This window comes from Lolium rigidum, chromosome 3 (genome assembly GCF_022539505.1).
Source record: "Lolium rigidum isolate FL_2022 chromosome 3, APGP_CSIRO_Lrig_0.1, whole genome shotgun sequence".
NCBI classification, from domain to species: Eukaryota; Viridiplantae; Streptophyta; class Magnoliopsida; order Poales; family Poaceae; genus Lolium; species Lolium rigidum.
This window is the reverse complement of record NC_061510.1, coordinates 4,514,847-4,535,174: the sequence shown is the minus strand read 5'-3', so window position 1 is coordinate 4,535,174 and position 20,328 is coordinate 4,514,847. Positions and strand designations below refer to the sequence as shown.

Sequence of the window (20,328 nt, the reverse complement as noted above, 5' to 3'; positions counted from 1 at the left end):
TTCGAGTTTCTTCCTGGCAATGAATCAATCAAGATGAAATGAATGGCATGGATTCCTGGCCGGTCCAGGGAATAAATTGTGGTCTTGGCACCGACAGAGACGCAATTGGGGGCAACCTGTTTTGTTCCGTACCCACCATGTGCGCCGAGCACAGGCGTCCCACTCTCCCCCATCACATGAGCTGTGTGACAGCCTAATGCGACGATGAACAGATCACACTAGCGGATAATTACTTGCGCTTAGATTTGTATGTACTCCTAGAAATTCAGAATTAATGATGCAGCGATGAATGAAACATCTCCAATTTTACATCAATTGATTTGAAAATGTAAATTGGGGGAGAGAGATATAAAGTTAAAAAATGGTTCAAAGAATTGGGGATCCGAGGAAGTGCAAGTGCTCATCCATCAAAATGTGCCAATCCACATCGATTAATAATCCAAATACACATCAAGGTCGTCTGTCCGTATCAAAAATCAAATGAATGGGGAAGGAAGAAGAGTTGTGAGTAGCAGCAGCAAGCAAGAAGCTCCCGAATCTACAGGAACAGAGCGAGAGACAGAGCGGCCGCAGCAGCGAGCGCCACCGCGGATCCGGCGCCGGCGACCCCCCGTGTCCCGGCAGCAGAGTCGTCCCCGTTGTCGGAGAGCGAGGGCAGGGCCTCGACGGGCGCGGCGGCGGGCGGGAGCGCCGCGAGGGCCTTGAGCGCGGCCTGGTCGTCGGCGGAGGGCGGCAGGAGCTTGCCGTCGGCCGCGGGCACGTCGACGGACAGCTTCTGGCCCTTGCGGCAGTGGCCGGCGGCGGAGCTGGTGAAGTAGGCCCGGCCCGGCGCGGTGAGGTTGAAGACGGAGTTGCCGTCGTCGAGCGCCAGCACCGGGTCCGACACGTCGCAGGCGGCGAAGGCCTTGGCGGTGACCTGCACCGCGCTGTCCTGGCTCGGCGGGTAGAGGAAGAAGAGGGAGTCGCCGAGCTTGAAGGGGAGCGACTTGCCCCACTGCACGTACACGTCGGGTTTGGAGGCTGGCGGCGGCGCCCACGCGTCCAGCCCCCCCACCTTGTACATCGCCGCGCCGCACCCGTCGGCCAGCAGCAGCACTGCCGCCGCCAGAGTCGCCGCAAGAGTCGCCAGCGCCGACGGGCTAGCCATCGTTATGAGCTGGGGTGAGTGTGTCTTCTCGGTCCGAAGCTCGGCTCAAGCTCGGTTCTTTGCTTGTATTGACAGTGCTGGTACCAGCTAATCTTGTGCTTGTGGTTTGGTTTGCATGTGGACGCGCGCGCGGACTGTGGCAGAGCGGTGCAGAGAGTGTATTTATTTATGAGGGGGAGCGGCGGTGCGGCGGAGGCAACGGGCGGATGAATTTGGTCGGGTTTGACCTCCGCCGGCCGGTGATCCGCGTGCGGGCGGGTGAAACGGTCGGATTAGGGATGGTTTTTGTTGACAGACGGATTAGGGAGGGGTTGAGGGCATGAAGAACAATACTCCCTCCGGTTCCTTTCTATAATACTGTCATTTGTTTCAGAATATAAGGTTGTAGTTTGGCTCTTTTTTAATTACCCTCTCTACCGGTCAGCTCCCACACAACATGCGTGAAAAAATCCATACAAAAAGGAAACAATTAATTGAGATTCCTAATGCATGACCCCTACGATTTTTTAGATTTAGGAAGCAATGTTTTTATTTCCTTAATATAACCTGACTGCACATATATGGAGAGTCAACCAGAGAGATTTGTGGAATTTGTTATGTTAATTTAGGAAGTTACCGATTTCCTTCATTTTACTCTGATCTCAAATCGTTAATCTAGGGGGTCTTGTGTAAAGAACACTCTTGTGCTAATTTCCGTGCCAAAAAACAATAAGCACTATAGAATGAAACGGAGGGAGTAATTGATAACAACGTTTCATCTTAGTCTCATGACTTACAATAGATTATATTTTTAGTCTCAACTATAGTAACAAAATATGGGATTTGCTAGTTTGACTCAAGTCATACACCGTATGTTTGCACCGTGATTCATGCATATGAGTTGCAAGTTGGGTTGCAATTGAGATTTTTCAGTTGTAGTTGTAAATAAAGTTTGTAACTGGAAAAAAACATTAGTATCGTTAGATTTGCTTCATGATTCGTGCTAGTCATCAGTTGCAACTGAGATTTGATGACATCATCTGACTAAGATGTTAACAGAGAAATAATCACACCCATAAAATATCTCTAAATATGTCACGCGAGAGATTGTTGCTAAGAGATGATGATATATCTTACCTAAGAGAAGGCAAACTTCTTTTTTTTTTCTATTTGTATCTCCTCTACATCATAATTATCTTATGTAGCATTGCTAAGATATAACCATTATACATGTCCTAAGGGCATCTACATATTTAACCCACGTAAAGTCCGTGTGGATAGAGGATCATAAGAGATAAGAGAGTGCAGAGCCCGATCTATTCGCATTGATCTATTTTCAACTTAAATTTAGGTTGGAAATACGTCGATGCAGACACAACACGAACCGCACGTGTATCCTCTCCCTGCCACATCCGACCCACCTAGAAGCGTCACAGCGGCCGCTTCAGCGCCTACGCGCGCTATACTCTACTCCGCCATCAATGGAACACTTGTTTGCAGCGGCTGCAATAGGACTGGCGGAAGACACAGGTCTTCGGCGCCATCATTAATGGCATACATAGTTATAGTTTATCGCTCTCATCGATGGCGGCCGCGTCTCTTTTTAAAGGCTAGCGACCGTAGCTCCTCTTGTCCACACCGTACAACCATTACCACCTCCATCCCCTCTTACCACGAACCCCACAACGATGCCACGTCGAGATATATATCTGCCACAACCCCTCCACCGCCGTCACCTCTAGCGCGGGTGTCGTTAGGCCCTCGACCCAAATGACAAGGACGGTGAGAGGAGCGATTTTGTGTCTACGATCTAATCCAAACGGACTAAAATGAACACTTTTGATGTTTAAAATGGTTCGAGCTGTTAGAGATGTCTAATCCGTTGTTGGGTCGCTAACGGAACATGTTCAGCACCTGCTTCTAGGATGCGTCGTGGCTCGGGAAGTTTGGACCTGGGCTTTGAGCCGTTGGGGTAAGCTTGGGTGGCTACCTGCGGCTGACGAGGACCTGGTCTCCTGGTGGACCTCTAGACCTGGACAAGGGGCCTCGCAGCGAGACTTGTGGACTTCGTTGATCCTGGTTTTCTGGTCCATCTGGACACACAGGAATGATGTCGTCTTCAATTCGGCGACGCCGGCGGTCCTGGCGATCAAGACGAAGATCGGGAGGAGTACGAAAGGTGGCGTCTAGGCTGGGCTCTTTCGTAGTGATAGCTTTGGCTTCCCGGAGCCGGTGGAGTTGTGGTGGCAATTAGGAGAGTAGGCTTTGGGTCGGGGAGCTGCCACCCCATGTTGGCAGCATGAACTTGCCGCTTGCGGCGTCGCCGGGCTTCTTTGCCCCTTCTTCTATATATTAATACACCTTCCAGGGTGTATTCTCGAAATTTTTTGTAACGCCAGATCATAGTCTTTTCTCGAAAAGGAGATAGCCCCAATAGACACTAATCACATAGAGCTGGCTGTGTTCTTTTGGGGCTCCAGATGGGCGTGCGCTGGTGCTCACCGGCGGCAAGCCGCAAGGGCAAGGCTGCATGCACATGGGAGCACATGGATCCAGAGGTGAGAGACGAGAGCCTTTTTGTATTTTCTCTGGATTTTCTGGACCGGTTCGCGACAGTGCTGGTGGGTTAGTTACGGGGAATGCGGAGGATTTGGCACGACTTGTCAGCAAGCAACTTCGTGTGTGCTTTGCGCGCGCAGACCCGGAGGTCGGCAGTTCTGGATAGAGCAAACCAGGTTAAGCTCTAGTAATCGCTTCACCCGTCGTCGGCGTCTTTTTAAGCTTGGTATGCACATGTGTGCACGTCCAGGTTCAATACCTGGTGCTACAATATCCGACGGCTGCTAGGCGTCCGCGGCAGGAGCTTGGATCAACCCTTTTTTCCACTGCTCCATCCATCTGGTCAAGATCTTCAGGACAAGACTTGTCCTTGTTACAGAGTTCTTTATTTCAGCCATTGTTGTTTTTATTACATTCATGATACGGATTGAGTAGTCCGGATCTTGTTTCTTCATGCAAGGTCTAGATTAGGTTAGAAGCCTGATTTTCAATTGCTATAAGATTTCCAAGGCTTTGGCTTTTCTGCTTTGTAAGTGTTGCATCTTGGGCAGCTGTCTCGGAAGGTGGTGGTGATGACCCGCTTGGCTTGGTGGAGCAGCTAGATGTCGGGCGCCGTCCACGGAATTTGTCAGGGTTGAGGGCCTCTTCCTCGTGTCGTGTGGATGAGGAGGTTGCTCTTGAGTCTTGATGTTGTCTCAGCGTCGCTTTAGCACAACTTCTCGGAGGGTTCACTTCTTCATCTACGTTCGAGCTTTTTGTGTGTTTGCTTTTCACATAACATTCACAACATCTTTCCTCTGACGGTGGTGAAAGGCCATCTGGTCTTGATGCAGTGGTGTTTCGAGTTTAGGGTTGGGTGTTCCTAGGGATCGCGTGAGCTTGTCCTCGTGGGTGTTGGCGTGTTGCATAGTTTTTGCCCAGCTTTCCCCTAATTAACTTAGCACTTTCTTCTTAATTATTGTATAAGTAAAACAAAACTTTTGCTTTCATTTAAAAAAATCTAGATGAACAAGCCGCACCATTGGCCAATAAGTTGATGCACCATGAATACCACACTCAAGGAGACGAACTCACATCTCGGATATGAGCTGTAAGGTGGGTCTAATGGCATTGTTATCCCAGGCAAAAAGATTATCGAGCATTAGCCTATTCAAGTTTGCATCGAGAGAAATTTTATCCAAGTGTTTTATATCTCTTACTTTATGGTCATGACGCAAGAAAAAATCTCAATCTTTTATAATACTTTGTTAAACATGAACATTTTTCATTGTTTTAAGCGAGACTTAAGGACCTTAATTATTTTTTATTTATTTTGTTTTGATCTTGATAGTCAAGTTCTATTAATGGCTTAGAAGAAAACTAATGGCCGTGAGTCTGTTCCAGTTCTTGAGTTCTCATTGAATGGTTTATATCTTGTATGATGACCATGTTATTACGGCGTTTGTGCTCCTTGAATGTCAGCTTGCACTTCCTGAACATGAGGATCATGTTTTCCCAGCTTGTACTTTCTCAGGGACGAGCAAAAGTATCAGCTCGGGGTGGTTTGATGCATGCATTTTGCATACATGTTTGCGCCTTGATGCAATAATGCAACATTTTATCGAGATATTCTGAGGTGGTGTCACATTTTGCATACATGTTTATGCCACGTTTTATGTATAATGGGGACAAAAAGAGCAATAAAATATATTTCTAGCTACAACAATGAAGATTGGAAACCATAATTACCTTCCTTACACAGAATGAAGTCTAGGAGAAGAAGAATTGACGCGTTCAAATAAAGCACACATTGTCAAAATTTACTGAAGCAACTACAACGGGTAACTATGTAAGACACAACAAACATCATTAAACCAACATGCCAACTATTACATGGTAGGACCCTCATAAAACCTTATAATTCTAGGCTTTTCTATTTTCTTGTACCTAATAACACACTAGAAGATATTTATTAAATTGTATGCTTTATGTATAAATATAAATAATTTAAATATACCCAAATACACAATACATTGTCATAAATTCATCCGGTAGCCATGTGATTAAGTATTTCTCTCACATTTAAGCGAAACCTTCTCAATCTTTTCATGACATCCTCTCAAAAAAGGACAATAACTTTGGTTCGAGACTTGCCATGACTACCATAATCAATTTAGCAACATTATAATGTGGTTAAGGATAAATATAACACTTAAATTGTCTAGAAAAATTATGAAAGGTATGAAAGATTAGTATAAATATCATTTGTTTCATCTCACCCACACCCAAAACAATCAAATAGGAATGTAGATCACATGTGAGTTGTTGTTGAAAACTCACTGAATGTTTAGTCCATACTCTTTTGGATGATGTACCCTTTTTTGCTGGTAATAAAGTCATTTAAAGTTCAAAGAACCGTGCTGCCCTAATTTTGGAACTCAATGACTTAGATGGTTGAAGATCTGCTATTGGGGACACAACAAAGGACAGAAAGAACATTCGCAGTGTGCTGCAGGATGTAACTATATCTAAGATCAATAGATAGACAAACAAAGTGGCACACGAGTTGGCTAAATTGGGAGTTCTGGGGTGTGCGTGAGTTTTATGATTGGTTCAGCAACCCCCTGTGTAGATGATCTGCTCAATCAAGAATGTAATGAATATGTCTTCCTTTGATTAATATATACTACCTCCGGACTTATTTAATCGACGCAACTGTAGTGAAACGGTAAGCTAGTTTTGGCTCCCTCCGCGTCGATTTAATCCGACCGGAGGGAGTATAAGTCAAGTTCTTTTTTTTTGTAGAACTAACCTTGTGTCATCTTCTTCAAAACTACCACAAAACACATCACCGGGGACAAACCATTAACAAAACATCACGACACCCATAAAAAGGTACCATGCTCCTGGACAAAGTCTTCAAGAAAGAATTGTCGCTTTGCATGTTGTTGTTGCCAAGTTTAGCACCTCAAATGTAGAACTTGGAATTCCCATCCACGAAACATCGCTTCGACTCAAGACTTTCAACAAGGGCACACGACACTTACGACGACATTGCCTTGTCTGATTGGTGTGAGCGGCGCTGCACGACTAAAAATATAATTGTAGCAAGACAATCTAAGGTATGAGAAATGGAAAAAACAGTGCAGATCAGGAAGAACACAAGGGTGCCTAGATATGCATTGTTACATAGAGGGTACTATAGTGTTTTGTTAACACGGTTTGTTGATTTTTTTTTTTAGAACTAGGTATTGTTAATGTTTCACATGATATTGCTACCCTAAGTCGTCGTGAATAACCCTCTGACCCGATCACTAAGAATCGTGCAAATAAAAGAACATTTGAAGATCTTAAACCAAATGGTTATGAATCTGGACTGAGAAATAATAACATTTGGTAAGTCGCCCTAGAAATGGTCACCCCAAACATAGATGTATCTGATTGATATTGTACCTCCTCAATCATCTCGAGTCATAACCTAGGATAAACGGCGCAATTGTCTTTATTTATCTGGTTTATGGACTTTGAACATTGAAATGTTCCCAGTTAGAGGAAACCAATTTACTAATTATTTATGAATCGCTCCATGGTAACTTCAAAGACATCTGTCATGTTAATTGTTCTTTTGGGCACGTTATTACTTTTATAGTTAGTAAATATACGAATTTATGTATATCCACTTCATGTGTTTCACTAAGTTGCATGAGCTGTTTGTGGGCACTTGCTTTTGGCCGACTGTATCCTTTTCTCTGTTCCGTTACGTTTCCTTGTACACGAGTAGAGCAAAGCACAGAGCGGCAACAGCAGCAGCGAGAACGGATGCGCGGGCAGCCGGTGGCGCGGCGCCGGAGTCATCGTCGTCGAGGGAAGCCAACGTCGGCAGGGCCTTGGTAGGCGCCGCCGCCGGCGGCAGCTTGGCCAGCGAGGCGAGCGCGGCGAGGTCGTCCGCGGACGGCGGCAGGTAGGTCCCGTTGGCCGCGGGCACGTCGAGCGACAGCCTCTGCCCCTTCCGGCAGTGTCCCGGCAGGGTGCTGGTGTAGTACACCCTCCCCGGCGCGGTGAGGTTGAAGACGGAGTTGCCGTCGGCGAGCCTGTGCAGCGGCGCCTTTACGCTGCAGCGCGCGGCCGCCCGCGCCGTGACCTGGACGACGTCGTCGTGGCCCGGCGGGTACAGGAACATGAGGGAGTCGCCGAGCCTGACGTGGGCGGACTTGCCCCACCGCAGATACAAGTCTGGCCTTGACGCCGGCGGCACCGCCCACGCGTCCAGCCCGCCCACCTTCTGCGTCCCGGCGACGCAGCCGTCGATCAGGAGTAGCACCAGCAGCAGTGCCGTCGCCGCGGTCACCTGCGACGCCAACGCCGACGGCCTAGGCATCATCGATTGTCCGAATTGATCCCTCTCCCACCTCGCACCTCAGCTCGATCGATCAGCCTGCTTCTTTCTGTGCACCGACTTCGACTAGCTGCCGCGGCAGCGCCAGTGCAGAATGCATTTATGACGATGAAGTGACAGGATTAGGGATGAAGCGTGTGGTACGGAGTACATTACATTGCGTGGTTAGCTTCCGGCTAATGGCTAGCTGCTGGTGCTTATCAAGTTGTCATCAGCGGCATCGATCACATGGGAGCAAATGGATCCAGAGGTGTGAGCTCTTGTTCTCTTCTTCTAGATTTCCAAGTGGCAGCATTGGGGGCGGTTACTTATGAGAAGAATGGAAGAGGCGTGGGGTTTAGTGCTAGTGGTGGCCAGATTGTTGCTTCTTCTTGGATACCAGGCTCGGCTCCGTTTCTGTCACGCCAAATCTGTATGCTATACGGCATGTTTTGTTGTTGCCTTCCATATTGTACCGCTTGTTGATCGTCACTCATGTTGCTTATGTAGTATGTGGTACTACTTGGCTAGAAATGGAGAATGGCAACCTTGAGGAGAATGGCAACCTCGGATTGGCCAACATTTTATTGAATCAGCCGTTTTCCACTTAATTAAAGCCAGAAAGAATATACATCCATAAGGTTCCAATATTACTCAGAATAAAATATAAAAACAAAATGAACCCTAGCACTTCTTTTTTTACTATTACACAAAAAATAAAGATCCACACTCATGCCTATCATGTTGCAATGGCTATAGGAACAAGACTCTCAATGCAGGGAAGTACACCGATGTACATCAAGTTTTGACACGCATTGTTTATGGCGCATGATCCAGGTCCATCATACTTTAGGCCATCCAAGTGAGCCACATCCTCTGCTTTCTTACTTTGGAAATCATATTGGAAGACTCGATGCAGATCTGCCAAAAGCACTCCACATTGTGAGATCGATATGGTGAGGGAGGTATCAACATCAATGATGCATCGGCGATACCACTGCGGGTTCACGGCATCGCTCGTCATCCAGAGCACCGTTCGCTGAGAAGAGTCGAATTGAGCTAGGCACAACTCACCACCTAGCTCATTTAAGGCGAAGTCGTCATGGTCAAGATCAGGGCATGGGACTGCATAGTTAAGCTAAATACTTCCTCTTTCAAGCAAAAACGAAGCAACCGGCTCCCTGGAGAATGTATGAGACCGGGCCCATGGAGGATCCAGAAAAGAGAACCATGGAAGAGTGTAGCGGTTTGCCAGCCGCCAACAGGGTACGGCGGATCCACACCACTGCGCCTCCAACCTCCGCCGGTTTCACCGATGGTACAGATCTCCATCCCCATCCGGGCCTCATTCGCTGAATAGTTAAAGAACCGAACGACCTTGTACTTGTTCGTACACGGATCAAGACCAAAACCAACAACGTTGCGGCATATGGAGGACGGCTGCAGCACGCTGCGGATGCTCTCGGGCAGCGTGAGAAGCTCCCTGGTGGAGGGGTTGAGGACGTAGATCTTGGTGCTCGTGGGAACCAGCACGAGCCCGTTGCAATGTCCAAGCAGGTAAACTTGCGCCGAAGCCCCCTCGAAGAAGTCCAGCGTGTATGCGAGGCTCGTGCTGGCTTGGCCCTTTTGCCATGTGTATAGGCTGATGCTGGTCGACCCTTTCGCGAGGAAATATGGGGTGAGCAGGAAACGCGGATGGCACCGGTGGTCGGACACTGCGCGCTGGAGGTGCGTGCTGGTGAAGGATCGGCTGGAGATGGTGGCGTGCCAGGCCCTGCACACGGACTTGAACCGCAGGAGAGGTCTCACTGGGAGTCGGACCAGGATCTCCCATACAAGGTCGTCTGGCATCTCAGGGATGGCTGGCCTTCGGAATCTCTTGCGAGTTGACTTATTCGGGGCGGTGCGTCTTTGTAGCAGCTTCGCAGTGTCCGCCGTGGCGCTATGCAGTGCCTTATTTGTGGTCTTCAGGCCCATTGTAGCCGAGTAGATGCACCAAAAAACACTATGATTAACATAGGATCTACTGCTTGTGAAGATATAATCGCGGAGATCCTAGATCGGATCAGACTCGGTTTCCTTGTCCGTCTCGAAAACTAGAAACGGTCAGATTTTTTTGGGGGTGAAATTCCAAATTCGACAGAGATGCTTTTTAAATACGCACGGATGGAGTACTCTGTACGGAGTACCGTGTCCGTGTACCCCGTTCGCCAGGATTTGACGCCACCATGCCGACATCCACCGTTTTCATCTACTAGGCCGTAGGCCGTACAGACGAATATCCCCCAACCTAGAGGTATCTCCAGCGGGTTGACGTATTTTGGACGTCAAAATTGATCGCCTACGTCTGATTTCGTTGGCTCACGAACGTGAAAATGGTTATGCGTCCGTTTGCACTGAAGGGTGTCTCCAGCGGCTCGACGCATATTGACTGTAGATTATTTTTTTCTGAAATATCGGAAAACATGAGAAACAAACAAATATCATGAACATATGGCCATCATATTGGCTCAAATTGAGGTCTCAAATAAGTTTATCATATTGTACACAAGGTACGGCACAAAATTTAGTCTAAAAGATGCCCAAACATGGTCAGAACATCAAATATAGTTTAAAAAAATTCCATGTTGGTTGACAATGGGGTCGTAGATCAGGCGTCTCGCGCGTGGATTTCGGCGCGCTTCTTCACGAACCAGGCTCTGGTGTCATCGTCCATGTTGCTCAAGTCGGCCAACATGATCCTTGTGTCCTCTGCCCGGATCTTGGCCTCAACGTCCATCCTTCTGGCCTCGGCGTCACGCATTTTAGCTTTGGCGTCTGCCTTTTTAGCCTCGACGTCTATCCAATGATCTCTTTGGTGAGGTTGAGGTAGATGGAACCGCGGCTTATTTTTCTAGACGCTTTTTCTCGTTCCTTTTGTCCAGAGCGGCTTGAGAGTCTGCCATGATCTTCTCCAAGGTTTAGCTGAACGCCGGGCAAGATCGGCCTTGGTCGACTTATGGCCCCGGGGACGAGGTTGAAGAGCTTTCTGCCCAGGATCGTCGTCTTCGCAGTCGACGACCAACGTGGCTATCCCATTCTTGATAGCTTCCTGGTAGGCCACATAGCCAATCCTCTAGTTTGATGGCGTCCATCAGCTTCTTCCAACAATGGACCATATAGAAGTCCTTCTTATGTGTTGCCTTGAACTTCTCCAAGGTCCTAGGTACCTTAAATAGCGAAAAGGTAGGTTTATGATCTGCAAAATGCCGCATAGATAGATTGAATGATCATGCCCGTTACTTACCAGTGCCATCACGCCCCTGCCGCTCTCGGGGTAGGCAACAACATGATCGACGGCGACGCAGAACTTGGAGGTCTCTTGTTTGATGTAGTTCTATCTTTTTCTGATTGAATCTTCCGTGCATTCGCTACGCATCTCGTAGGGCGCATGAAGCTTTCTCTCTTCGTACTCTTCGACCACTTGGCCCAGTAGACATTGCCCTTTTGCTGAGCACCATTTATGCAGTCATGGCTGGTCGCGAGCCATGCATCGCACAAACATTTGTCCTCGTCATCACTGAAGTCGCTGGTCCTATGGCTCTCCCCTTCTTCTTGCCAGCATCATCCCTGGTCAGGACAAGCCCTGTTGGCGCCTCCTCATCGGCATCGACGCAGGCGGTTGTTGCATGCGTGGGCTGGTATCGATGTCCACCCCATCCTGCGTCTGTGCCCAATGATCCTGCGTCCCTGTCCCGATGCCGCCTTCGCCGCCGAAGCCGCCACGAAGATCATGCCTGGATCGCCCTCATTGTGCCCCGTCCAATAGGCATACGAATCACCGGACGTCAGACGGATGACACACGGTAGAGAGAGACACTGAGAGAGCAAATGTACCGGGTCGTCCATCGTCGGGGCAGATGGTGTCATTTCCTCAAATAGGGTGCGGGGCACCGGCATACTCTCCTCCAGGACCTGACCCGTCTTCTGTGGCCTGATTCAGGTCGGGAACTGGGGCCCCATTGAAGTGTACCGACGCAGCGCCGGAGGCGAACCGAGACGCCGCATGGACCTGCGAGGGTGCATGCGTTCCAGGACGGAACTTACCGAGCTCAGCGACGAGGCCGAGGGAGTGACACCCACGATCCTCTCTTGCTTGACGAAGAGCATGGCCTCCGCTAGGCTCAGATGGAGGCCAGGATGGAGTCCTATGTGGGCGCTGGCTTTCACCTACATCTGCCACGCCATTTGGGAGGCGGCCTGCGCATGCTAAGCGGCGGCGGCCGCTGCATTTCTCTCTTTCAGATTCTTGCGCCGGCCGCGACGCTTCGCTGCCGCCTTTCTCCTCCTTCAACATCAACTTCTTTGGCGCCTTCGGCTTAGCTTCCTGTCCGCCGGTGGCGACACACTTTGAGTCGCTTGGAGATGCGGTCATCATTGGGGCTGTGGTGGTGTCTATGGGGGAGTTTGGGGCGGTGGCTGTGAGGGTTCCCTCGGAATCCATGGTGGCTGCGGCAACGAGGACGTACATCGCAATGGACTGGAGTGTTGGCGCCGGTTAACTTTGATTTCTCGAGCTGGAAATGACCACTGGCGAGAATGTTAGCGGCGTCCCAGCCACTGACATGCGGGTCTTACGTGAGATTCGACGGACACTCCATCCGTGCAACGTCCGTTGAGGTGCAAACTCGACGCATATTTGGACTAAGTATGCGTCTCCGCGAACAGCCAATCACTATGCGTGTGGCCGCTGGACTAGATCTCAGAGGCATTCTGTTAGAGGCCCATCATAGGCCCACGAGCCCAAACTCCAGACCCTTCTCCCCGTCCTCTCCACAAATCGGGAAACGACCATTCCCGTCCCGAATATACGCGGTCCGTCACCAGCTGCGTGCCCAAACCCTCCTCCTCCTCCACCTCCCTTTCTTGCCTCCCACGCCGCCCGCGCCGCCGCCATGGCCGATCCGCGGCTGCACCCATCGGGATCCGCCCCGCGCCGCGACGAGCCCGCCACGGACGGCACCGGCCGCCGGCTCTACAACCCGTACCAGGACCTCAACATCCCCTACAAGAACCTCTACGACCTGCCCACCTCCCCGGAGTTCCTCTTCCAGGAGGAGGCGCTCGTGCAGCGCCGCTCCTGGGGCGAGAACCTCACCTACTACACCGGCATCGGCTACCTCTCCGGCGCCCTCGCCGGCGCCGCCCTCGGCCTCCGCGAGGCCGCCGCCGGCGCCGAGCCGGCCGACACCGCCAAGATCCGCGCCAACCGCGTCCTCAACTCGTGCGGCGCCGCCGGCCGCCGCGTCGGCAACCGGCTCGGCGTCATCGGCCTCCTCTACGCCGGGATGGAGAGCGGCATGGTCGCCGCGCGCGACGGCCAGGACGACTGGGTCAACAGCGTCGTCGCGGGCCTCGGCACCGGCGCGCTCTTCCGGGCCGCCAACGGGCCCCGCTCCGCCGCCGTCGCCGGCGCCGTCGGTGGGGTCCTCGCCGGCGCCGCCCTCGCCGCCAAGCAGGCCGCCAAGAGATACCAGTTCGCCCTCTGATCCCTCTACAACCACTTCGGTACTACAGTATCACTTTCCTCTCCGCTGCTGCTGCTGCTGCTGTGATCGAATCAGTCAGATCAGTTGGGGCCGAGGATGCCATTTCTTCTTTTGTTGCTCTACTACTAGTGGCGGTTAATTAATTATTTGGGAAGGGTCATCTTCCCGACACTACAATGCTTATTATGTTATATCATCTGTAACAAAACGATGCTGATCAGCGTCAGATGATCAGCAATTTTTTGACATGCCTTGCAGTGTAACATCTTCTTCAGGTGTACTACACCTTACTTAGTTAGCTAGCGAGTGTCGACACAATAATACTTACATACGTTTGCATCATGCTGGCCAGTCCAGGACATTGTGGGATGTAATATTCATTGTAGTCTAGTTTGGCTAGATTATTGTGGTGCTCGCTTCTCTTGTCATGAAATGATTGTCCATGGAATGGTAGGTTAAGCAAGTCTTCCTCTACTAGTTCTGCTCATGTTATTTTTTTGCTGGAATGCTATACTGCTATTTGGGATAAGCTGAATTCATGAAAAAAATTGAGCATTTTGCATTCTCCTGATGTACCAACGCATTTTGCTCACAGTGGAATGCTGTAATACTATTTCTAATACGAACTTGAATTTGAAACCAAGTTAAGCTTTTGTTACTAAATGTTATTGTTAATAAGGCTTTCTCTTATCTTTCTGCATAAATTATTGTTATTGAAATGCCATACTGCTAATGAAAAAGTTGAGCTTTGGGTGTCCTGGTATTGAACAGTATAATTAATTATTTGGGAAGGGTCATCTTCTCGACACTATGGTGCTTATTATGTTATATCATCATGAAAAAATTGTGCCTTTTGCATCCTCCTGATGTGGCAACACATTTTGTTCACACTGGAATGCTGTACTACTATTTCTAATACGAACTTGAATTTGTAACCAAGTTAAGCTTTTGTTACTACTGTACTACATGTTACTGTTAGCTAGGCTTCCTCTGATCTTTACTACTATTTCACATAACTTGAATTCATGAAAAAGTTGAGCTTTTGGGGTCCTGGTATTGAACAGTACATTGTTAGTCACACGATGTAAAAGGGGTGAGCTTTTGCAATTTTTGGTTTCAACGATGCATTTGGACCACATGATGATTTTGCATTTCTCCCTGTATCACACTTACAAGAAAGGTCATCATGCACTTCTGGATTCTTGCAGCTCAGATGTATTTGCGTGTGCATCTTTTGTGTACATCAATGCACTTCGCAGGTAGTTATGTCAGGTTTTATCTTTCTGTAGATTGTATTCTTGCTGTAATGCTATTTGGAATTATACTTGAATTCATCAAAATTTGAGCGTTTTGTGTTCTGGTGTTTTAACAATGGACTGTTACTAACAGTGGAACTATGAACCGCTATTTTAAATTATTACTTCATTTCATGGAAAAGCTGAGATTTTTTTTTTCATTCTGGTATTAAACAATGCGTTTGTATCGCATAATTTTATAGTATTCCTCCTTGTGTATCCCTCAAACAAGTACGATCTTGTTGCCTAAATCGATCCTGACAGCTCTTGGATAGGCATCTGTGTCTACATTAATACTCTCCAAAGATGATCAGATTGCGTGTGCCTATTGCAACCATACATGGTTTTCATGTTTGTATGTCTTGTATTTGGATCTGAAGCCAATTGGCAATTGCGTTATTACTATGTCGTGGAGTGTTATATTCTTGATGTTCCAGGGTTGCGACAAGTCTTAATTTTGTACCCTGCTGATTTTACAATGCATTTTTACTCACTCTGGAGTTCTGTATTGCTATTTGGCATAAGTTGTGACTAGTCTTAACTTGGCGCCTGCTCATTTTACAATGCTTACTCACGCTGGAGTTCTGTATTGCTATTTGGCATAACTTGAATTTGTAAAGGTGAGCTTTTGAATTTTGCTTTTGAGTGATGCATTCGGTTCAAGTTTTGCATTCTCCCTATATCCCTTATACAAGCAGTATGGTCCTTTTGCCCATTTAGATCCTGGTAGCTCACACGTATTTGCTTATTCTCATCTGTAGCATAGACTAATACTCTCCAAGATAGCTGGATCGTGTTTGCTCTATGCAACCATATACATTGATTTTCATTTTTGCGAGTTCTGCATCTGAATCTGATACCGTCATCTTATGTCACCGGGTATTATATTCTTGTGTTCCATGGTGTCTAGTCTTAATTTTGAAGCTGCTGCTGTATATCGTCACTCCTGTTTGCTCGTTCTTGTGCAATGATGTCTCACTAGCTTTATATGGAGTATAATGAATCGTACTCACACTTTTTGCCGTGTCAAGTAGATTATATGTACTATGCCTATCATCACCGGTTATGATTTGCGACTGATTGCAGGCATTTGCTGCTTCCATTTTAGTCTTTGATCTTTGTCAGACCATGCTGATTGCTCAATTGCTTGTGTTCTCTGTTGTGTCCCAACCTCTTACTTGGAGATGTTAATACAGTGAGCAGTAGGTTCTGAATTGCTGCATCTTTCAGTTCATTTACTTGATGTCAACAGGAACCTTAAATTAGTAGCAGGAAAGCGTATCACCAGAGTTTTTTTTGGCAGCAGAGGTGCTGTTCTACACGAATGTGAGCTGGCCTATGTACACTTCAGGGAACTCTTTCTGTGATATGTTTTGGGTACAGAATCATATTCAAATGTTACCTTGTCAAGGTATTTCTGATGTACGATTTCATGGTCGGTTTGCGAGTCATCCGTTCTGTTGGTGCTGAACAGCAACAGATGACAACATGAAAAAGCTAGCTTCTTCTGCTCTAGGCTTTTCCGAAAACAGCAGCAGATGGCTTTGCACCCATTGCTTACCTAATGTCGTAATGACCTTGTGATTCTTTACCTTTGAAATTATTTTGTTTGAGTTGAAAAAGTTACGTTTACCCATTTGGGAAATTGCTAGTTGTGTAGATACGAAAGCACTCTGTGTTAGTATTCTCCATATCTGTTTGAATAAGAGTAATTGGTGTAGGTCAGCAACTTCATTTCCAGAGTTACCAGCTTGTTCGCCTATCAACTGATGCAGAGCAGTAGTTTCCGAATTCCCGTGTCTTCTAGTTCATTTCCGGGTGTCAGTAGGAATGTAAATGTTATCTGGCGTGCTCTCCGGGAACTCTGTCAGGAATATGTTTTGGTTACTGACTCATGATAGTCGCAATGGAACACGGATTTGGTGCTCTCGAGCACCCGTGGTCCTTTTTTTGTTGTTGCAAATTGCACTTTTTTGTTTCAAAAAATCACAAAATTTATTCCGCGAGTACATATACATGTATTAAACACTCGTGTGAAGTTTTGGTAGAAATATGGTTTCTATTTTGAGCTACCAAAAAAAAGAGAAATTTCTGGCTTTATATAGGTGTACGTAACAAAGAAAACTGTGAGAAACGTGTCTTTTTTGTGTAGCCTAAAATAAAATGTATTTTCTCCCAAAAAATTTGGCGTGCCTTTGTAATGTACTCTCACTACCATATTTTTTTGTTGATTTTTAAGAATCTTAGAAATGTGTGTTTAAATTTTTTGAATTATAGGTGCTGTTGGAGTTTTTCGCAATGTACTCCCTTGTAGTCATATCTTGTGGTGCACTTTAGGCAACTTTGATGTAGATATATTTGTCCAGTTTCCAATTGATTTCCAATTTCCAATTCATACATTATGTGCGGTGGTGCAAAACAATAGATGGTACATCATCTTGTTTGTTAAGAATTGGGGACTGGTGCCGGTCCTACCTTTACATATCCTAGTTATTCCCGATATTTACGCCGATAAAACGAGGTCAGCCGCAACCCGATAGGTCTTCAAATCGATCTCTCCAATGTCGCGCGACCAAACAGGCGGCGCCGGCGGCGCCGTTGCCGGCCGTCACAGTATCAATCTCTCGCCGGACATGCTGGCGAATATCCATGGCCGCCTTAGCATCCTCGACCGCCTCGCTTTCGCGTCGGTCTTCCGCCAGTCCCGCGACGCGTTCAAGCCTGAGGCGCCGTGGCTTGTTCTCCCCGGCGAGACCCTGGAGACCGTCACGCTCTTCTCCCCCGTCGACCGCCGCGCCGCCGCCGTGCGCGCCATGGACCCCTCCCTGCGCGGCCACGCTGTCCTGGGCTCCTCGGGCGGGTGGCTTGTCACCGCCGATGCCCGCGCCGGGATGCACGTCGTCAACCCGGTCACCGGCGAGCAGCGCGCGCTCCCGGCCATCACAACCATCCCCTGCCTCGAGGAGCGCTTCGGGCGTTCTCTCTTCGTCTCCGAACTAAAACCCTTCGTCCCAGGTCCCCCGTACAACGGCGTCTGCGAGCCGCATGCGATGTTCTGTCTGGTACCCGGGATGATGCGCAGCCATCTTTACCGCAAGGTCGTCCTCTCGGCCTTCCCCGGCGGCGCCGCCATGCTGATCACGGACGAGCGGTTTGGCGTCCCGGCGTTTGCGACGGCGGAGGACGCCGCGTGGAGGCTGGCGCCCTCGCGCGAGGGCGTCGAGGACGCAGTCCACTACAACGGCAGGTTCTACTCCGTCATGTGCTCCGGCACGGTGGAGGTGTGGGAGCACGACGCCCATGCCGGCGATTTCACGAGCGCGGCTGTCACGCCGAGGATTGGCAATGCCTCCGGTAACACCGCGTGGCGCCGCAAGTACCTCGTGGTGGTGCCAGGCGGGCGGCTGATGGTGGTGCTCAAGGGCTGGAAGAGGGCCACAGACGGGTGCAAGAGGTGGGCGTGCTCCTTCAAGGTGCTGGTCCTGGACGGAGCGCAGTGGAAGGGGACGGACGACATCGGCGACGCCGCGCTGTTCGTCGGGGCAAACGAGTCACTCTACGTGTCAACGAGGGTGCACCCAGAGCTCAAGCCCGGCCATGTCTACTACACCGAGGATGATCTGATTCACGCATCACCGCACGACGTCTACAAGGGAAGCAGCCACTATGAAGATGAGGACCACCGTGGCGTCGGGGTGTTCTGCCTCAAGGACGGCACGGTGGAGGATCTTGAGGGGCTCGGGCAGTATCCGTGCTGGCCACCACCGGCGTGGTTCATGCCTTCCATCCCATGATAAGATGATGACAATGATATACACATAGCAATTTTGACAATGATATGCACTCTGTTGCAAGGACCATTGAGCTAAGTTTTGTACTATCATTTAGCTTTATATCACATATTACATGGTATTTCTGCCTATATCCCTCGCACAAGTATGATCTTCTTGCTCATTTTTCCACACCGACAGCTCACCCCGAGTCCCCAACAGGCATCTTAGTGTACATTACAGATGTCGCTCTACTGCAACCGTATATGGCTTTTCATGTCTGTATGTTCTGAAGCCAATGGGAAAGAGTTATTGCTATGCCGCTGGGTATTATATTCTTGATGTTCCAGGTTTTGTGACTAACCTTAATTATGTGTCCCGCAGATGTTACAATTCATTTTTACTCACACTGGAGGTCTGTATTGCTATTTGGCTTAAATTGAATTTGTAAAAAAGTTGAGCTTTTGATTTTGATTTTGAGCGATGCATTCTGATGACCTGACTATTCTGCATTTCTCCTTAATCCCTTATTCAATTCCTATGATCATTCTTTCTTGTGCAATGATGTCTCACTGGAGTTTAATAGTAAACTGTGCTCCAGTGTCAAGTAGATTATATGTCCCGTGCCGATCATCACTGATAATGTTTTGTGACTTCTGCAATCATTTGCTGCTTCCCTTTTACGCTTTGATCTTTATCAGATCATGTCGATTGCTCAATTTCCTCAGTTCCCAGTCGTTTCCCAGTCTCTTACTTCCAGATGTTAATACAGTGAGCTGTAGGTTCTGAATTGCTGCACCTTTCAGTTCATTTCCTCGGTGTCAATAGGATACTGAAATTAGTAGTAGCAAAAGGGTATCACCAGTTTTTTTTTTTTTTTTTGGTAGTAGTACAGCTATTACAATGAGCAGCAGCTTCCGAGTTGTTTTATCTTTCATTTCGTGGTGTCAGTATATAGGAACCTGAGATTTGTAGCGGCGAAGAATATCACCAGATCTTTGGAAGTATAACATATATCGTATATCGAAATGTTAACAGGAATACGCTTCTGAGGGAATCCTGTTAAGTATATGTTTTGGTTACAGATTCATGAAAAGCAGCAAATGGCAACATGACGAATTACTCGACCTAATAATACACAGTCCTTTCCAACAGGACGGCCATTTTCCCAAATGTGTAAGCCTAAAATTTTCTGCCGCAACCACAAGAATATTAGTGATTGATGCAGGAAAGCACGAAATACATGCGGCAACTACATGTTGCCACTGAACTATTTTTGTATTTTTTTTTTTTGCGAAAAGAGAACTTGTATGTTGTATCCCGTAAGATTTTTTTTTTTTTTGCATGGTAATACGATTCTCCTTGATAAATAAAAGACGAGATACAAATTACGTATACACCGATCTTACAGATCTGGAAACATAGGATAAACCTATGTGACAAACCAACGCCTATCCATCTTCTTTGGCACCACCGTAGCAGCCACCAAGGAAAAAATTGACAGATCACCTCTTCACCTGAGCTCGACGCGGCTCCATCGCTGAACATCAGCTTTTCGGACCTCCAATGTAGTTTGCCATATGAGAAACCATTGCCGTTGAAAGAATCAGACCAGGGCAGCATGTCCCTGGACACGCCATCGAACTTCAGCAGCGGCACCCACGCACGACGATGTCGGAGTAGGGAACAGAACCAT

General features: G+C 48.1%; 3 protein-coding genes across 3 annotated transcripts; 1 reads left to right on the top strand and 2 right to left on the bottom strand.

Annotated features, from left to right (window-relative positions):
* Positions 1–409: 409 nt before the first annotated feature.
* On the bottom strand, positions 410–1,147 carry LOC124694219 (cucumber peeling cupredoxin-like). Its single transcript, XM_047227233.1, has one exon. It carries the CDS (start codon positions 1,145–1,147, stop codon positions 539–541), a length of 609 nt encoding a protein of 202 aa, XP_047083189.1. The 3' UTR covers positions 410–538.
* A 6,274-nt stretch (positions 1,148–7,421) lies between these two features.
* LOC124694218 (early nodulin-like protein 1) lies at positions 7,422–8,042 on the bottom strand. Its single transcript, XM_047227232.1, has one exon. The coding sequence runs from the start codon at positions 8,040–8,042 to the stop codon at positions 7,422–7,424; it is 621 nt and encodes a 206-aa protein (XP_047083188.1).
* Positions 8,043–12,973: 4,931 nt separating this feature from the next.
* LOC124694195 (mitochondrial import inner membrane translocase subunit TIM23-1-like) lies at positions 12,974–13,642 on the top strand. Its single transcript, XM_047227212.1, has one exon. It carries the CDS (start codon positions 12,974–12,976, stop codon positions 13,565–13,567), a length of 594 nt encoding a protein of 197 aa, XP_047083168.1. The 3' UTR covers positions 13,568–13,642.
* The last annotated feature ends 6,686 nt before the right edge of the window (positions 13,643–20,328 follow it).

Bases quoted from the DNA above. Each gene is read 5' to 3' on its own strand.
- LOC124694195 (XM_047227212.1), top strand. From the start codon at position 12,974: ATGGCCGATCCGCGGCTGCACCCATCGGGATCCGCCCCGCGCCGCGAC.
- LOC124694219 (XM_047227233.1), bottom strand. From the start codon at position 1,147: ATGGCTAGCCCGTCGGCGCTGGCGACTCTTGCGGCGACTCTGGCGGCG.
- LOC124694218 (XM_047227232.1), bottom strand. From the start codon at position 8,042: ATGCCTAGGCCGTCGGCGTTGGCGTCGCAGGTGACCGCGGCGACGGCA.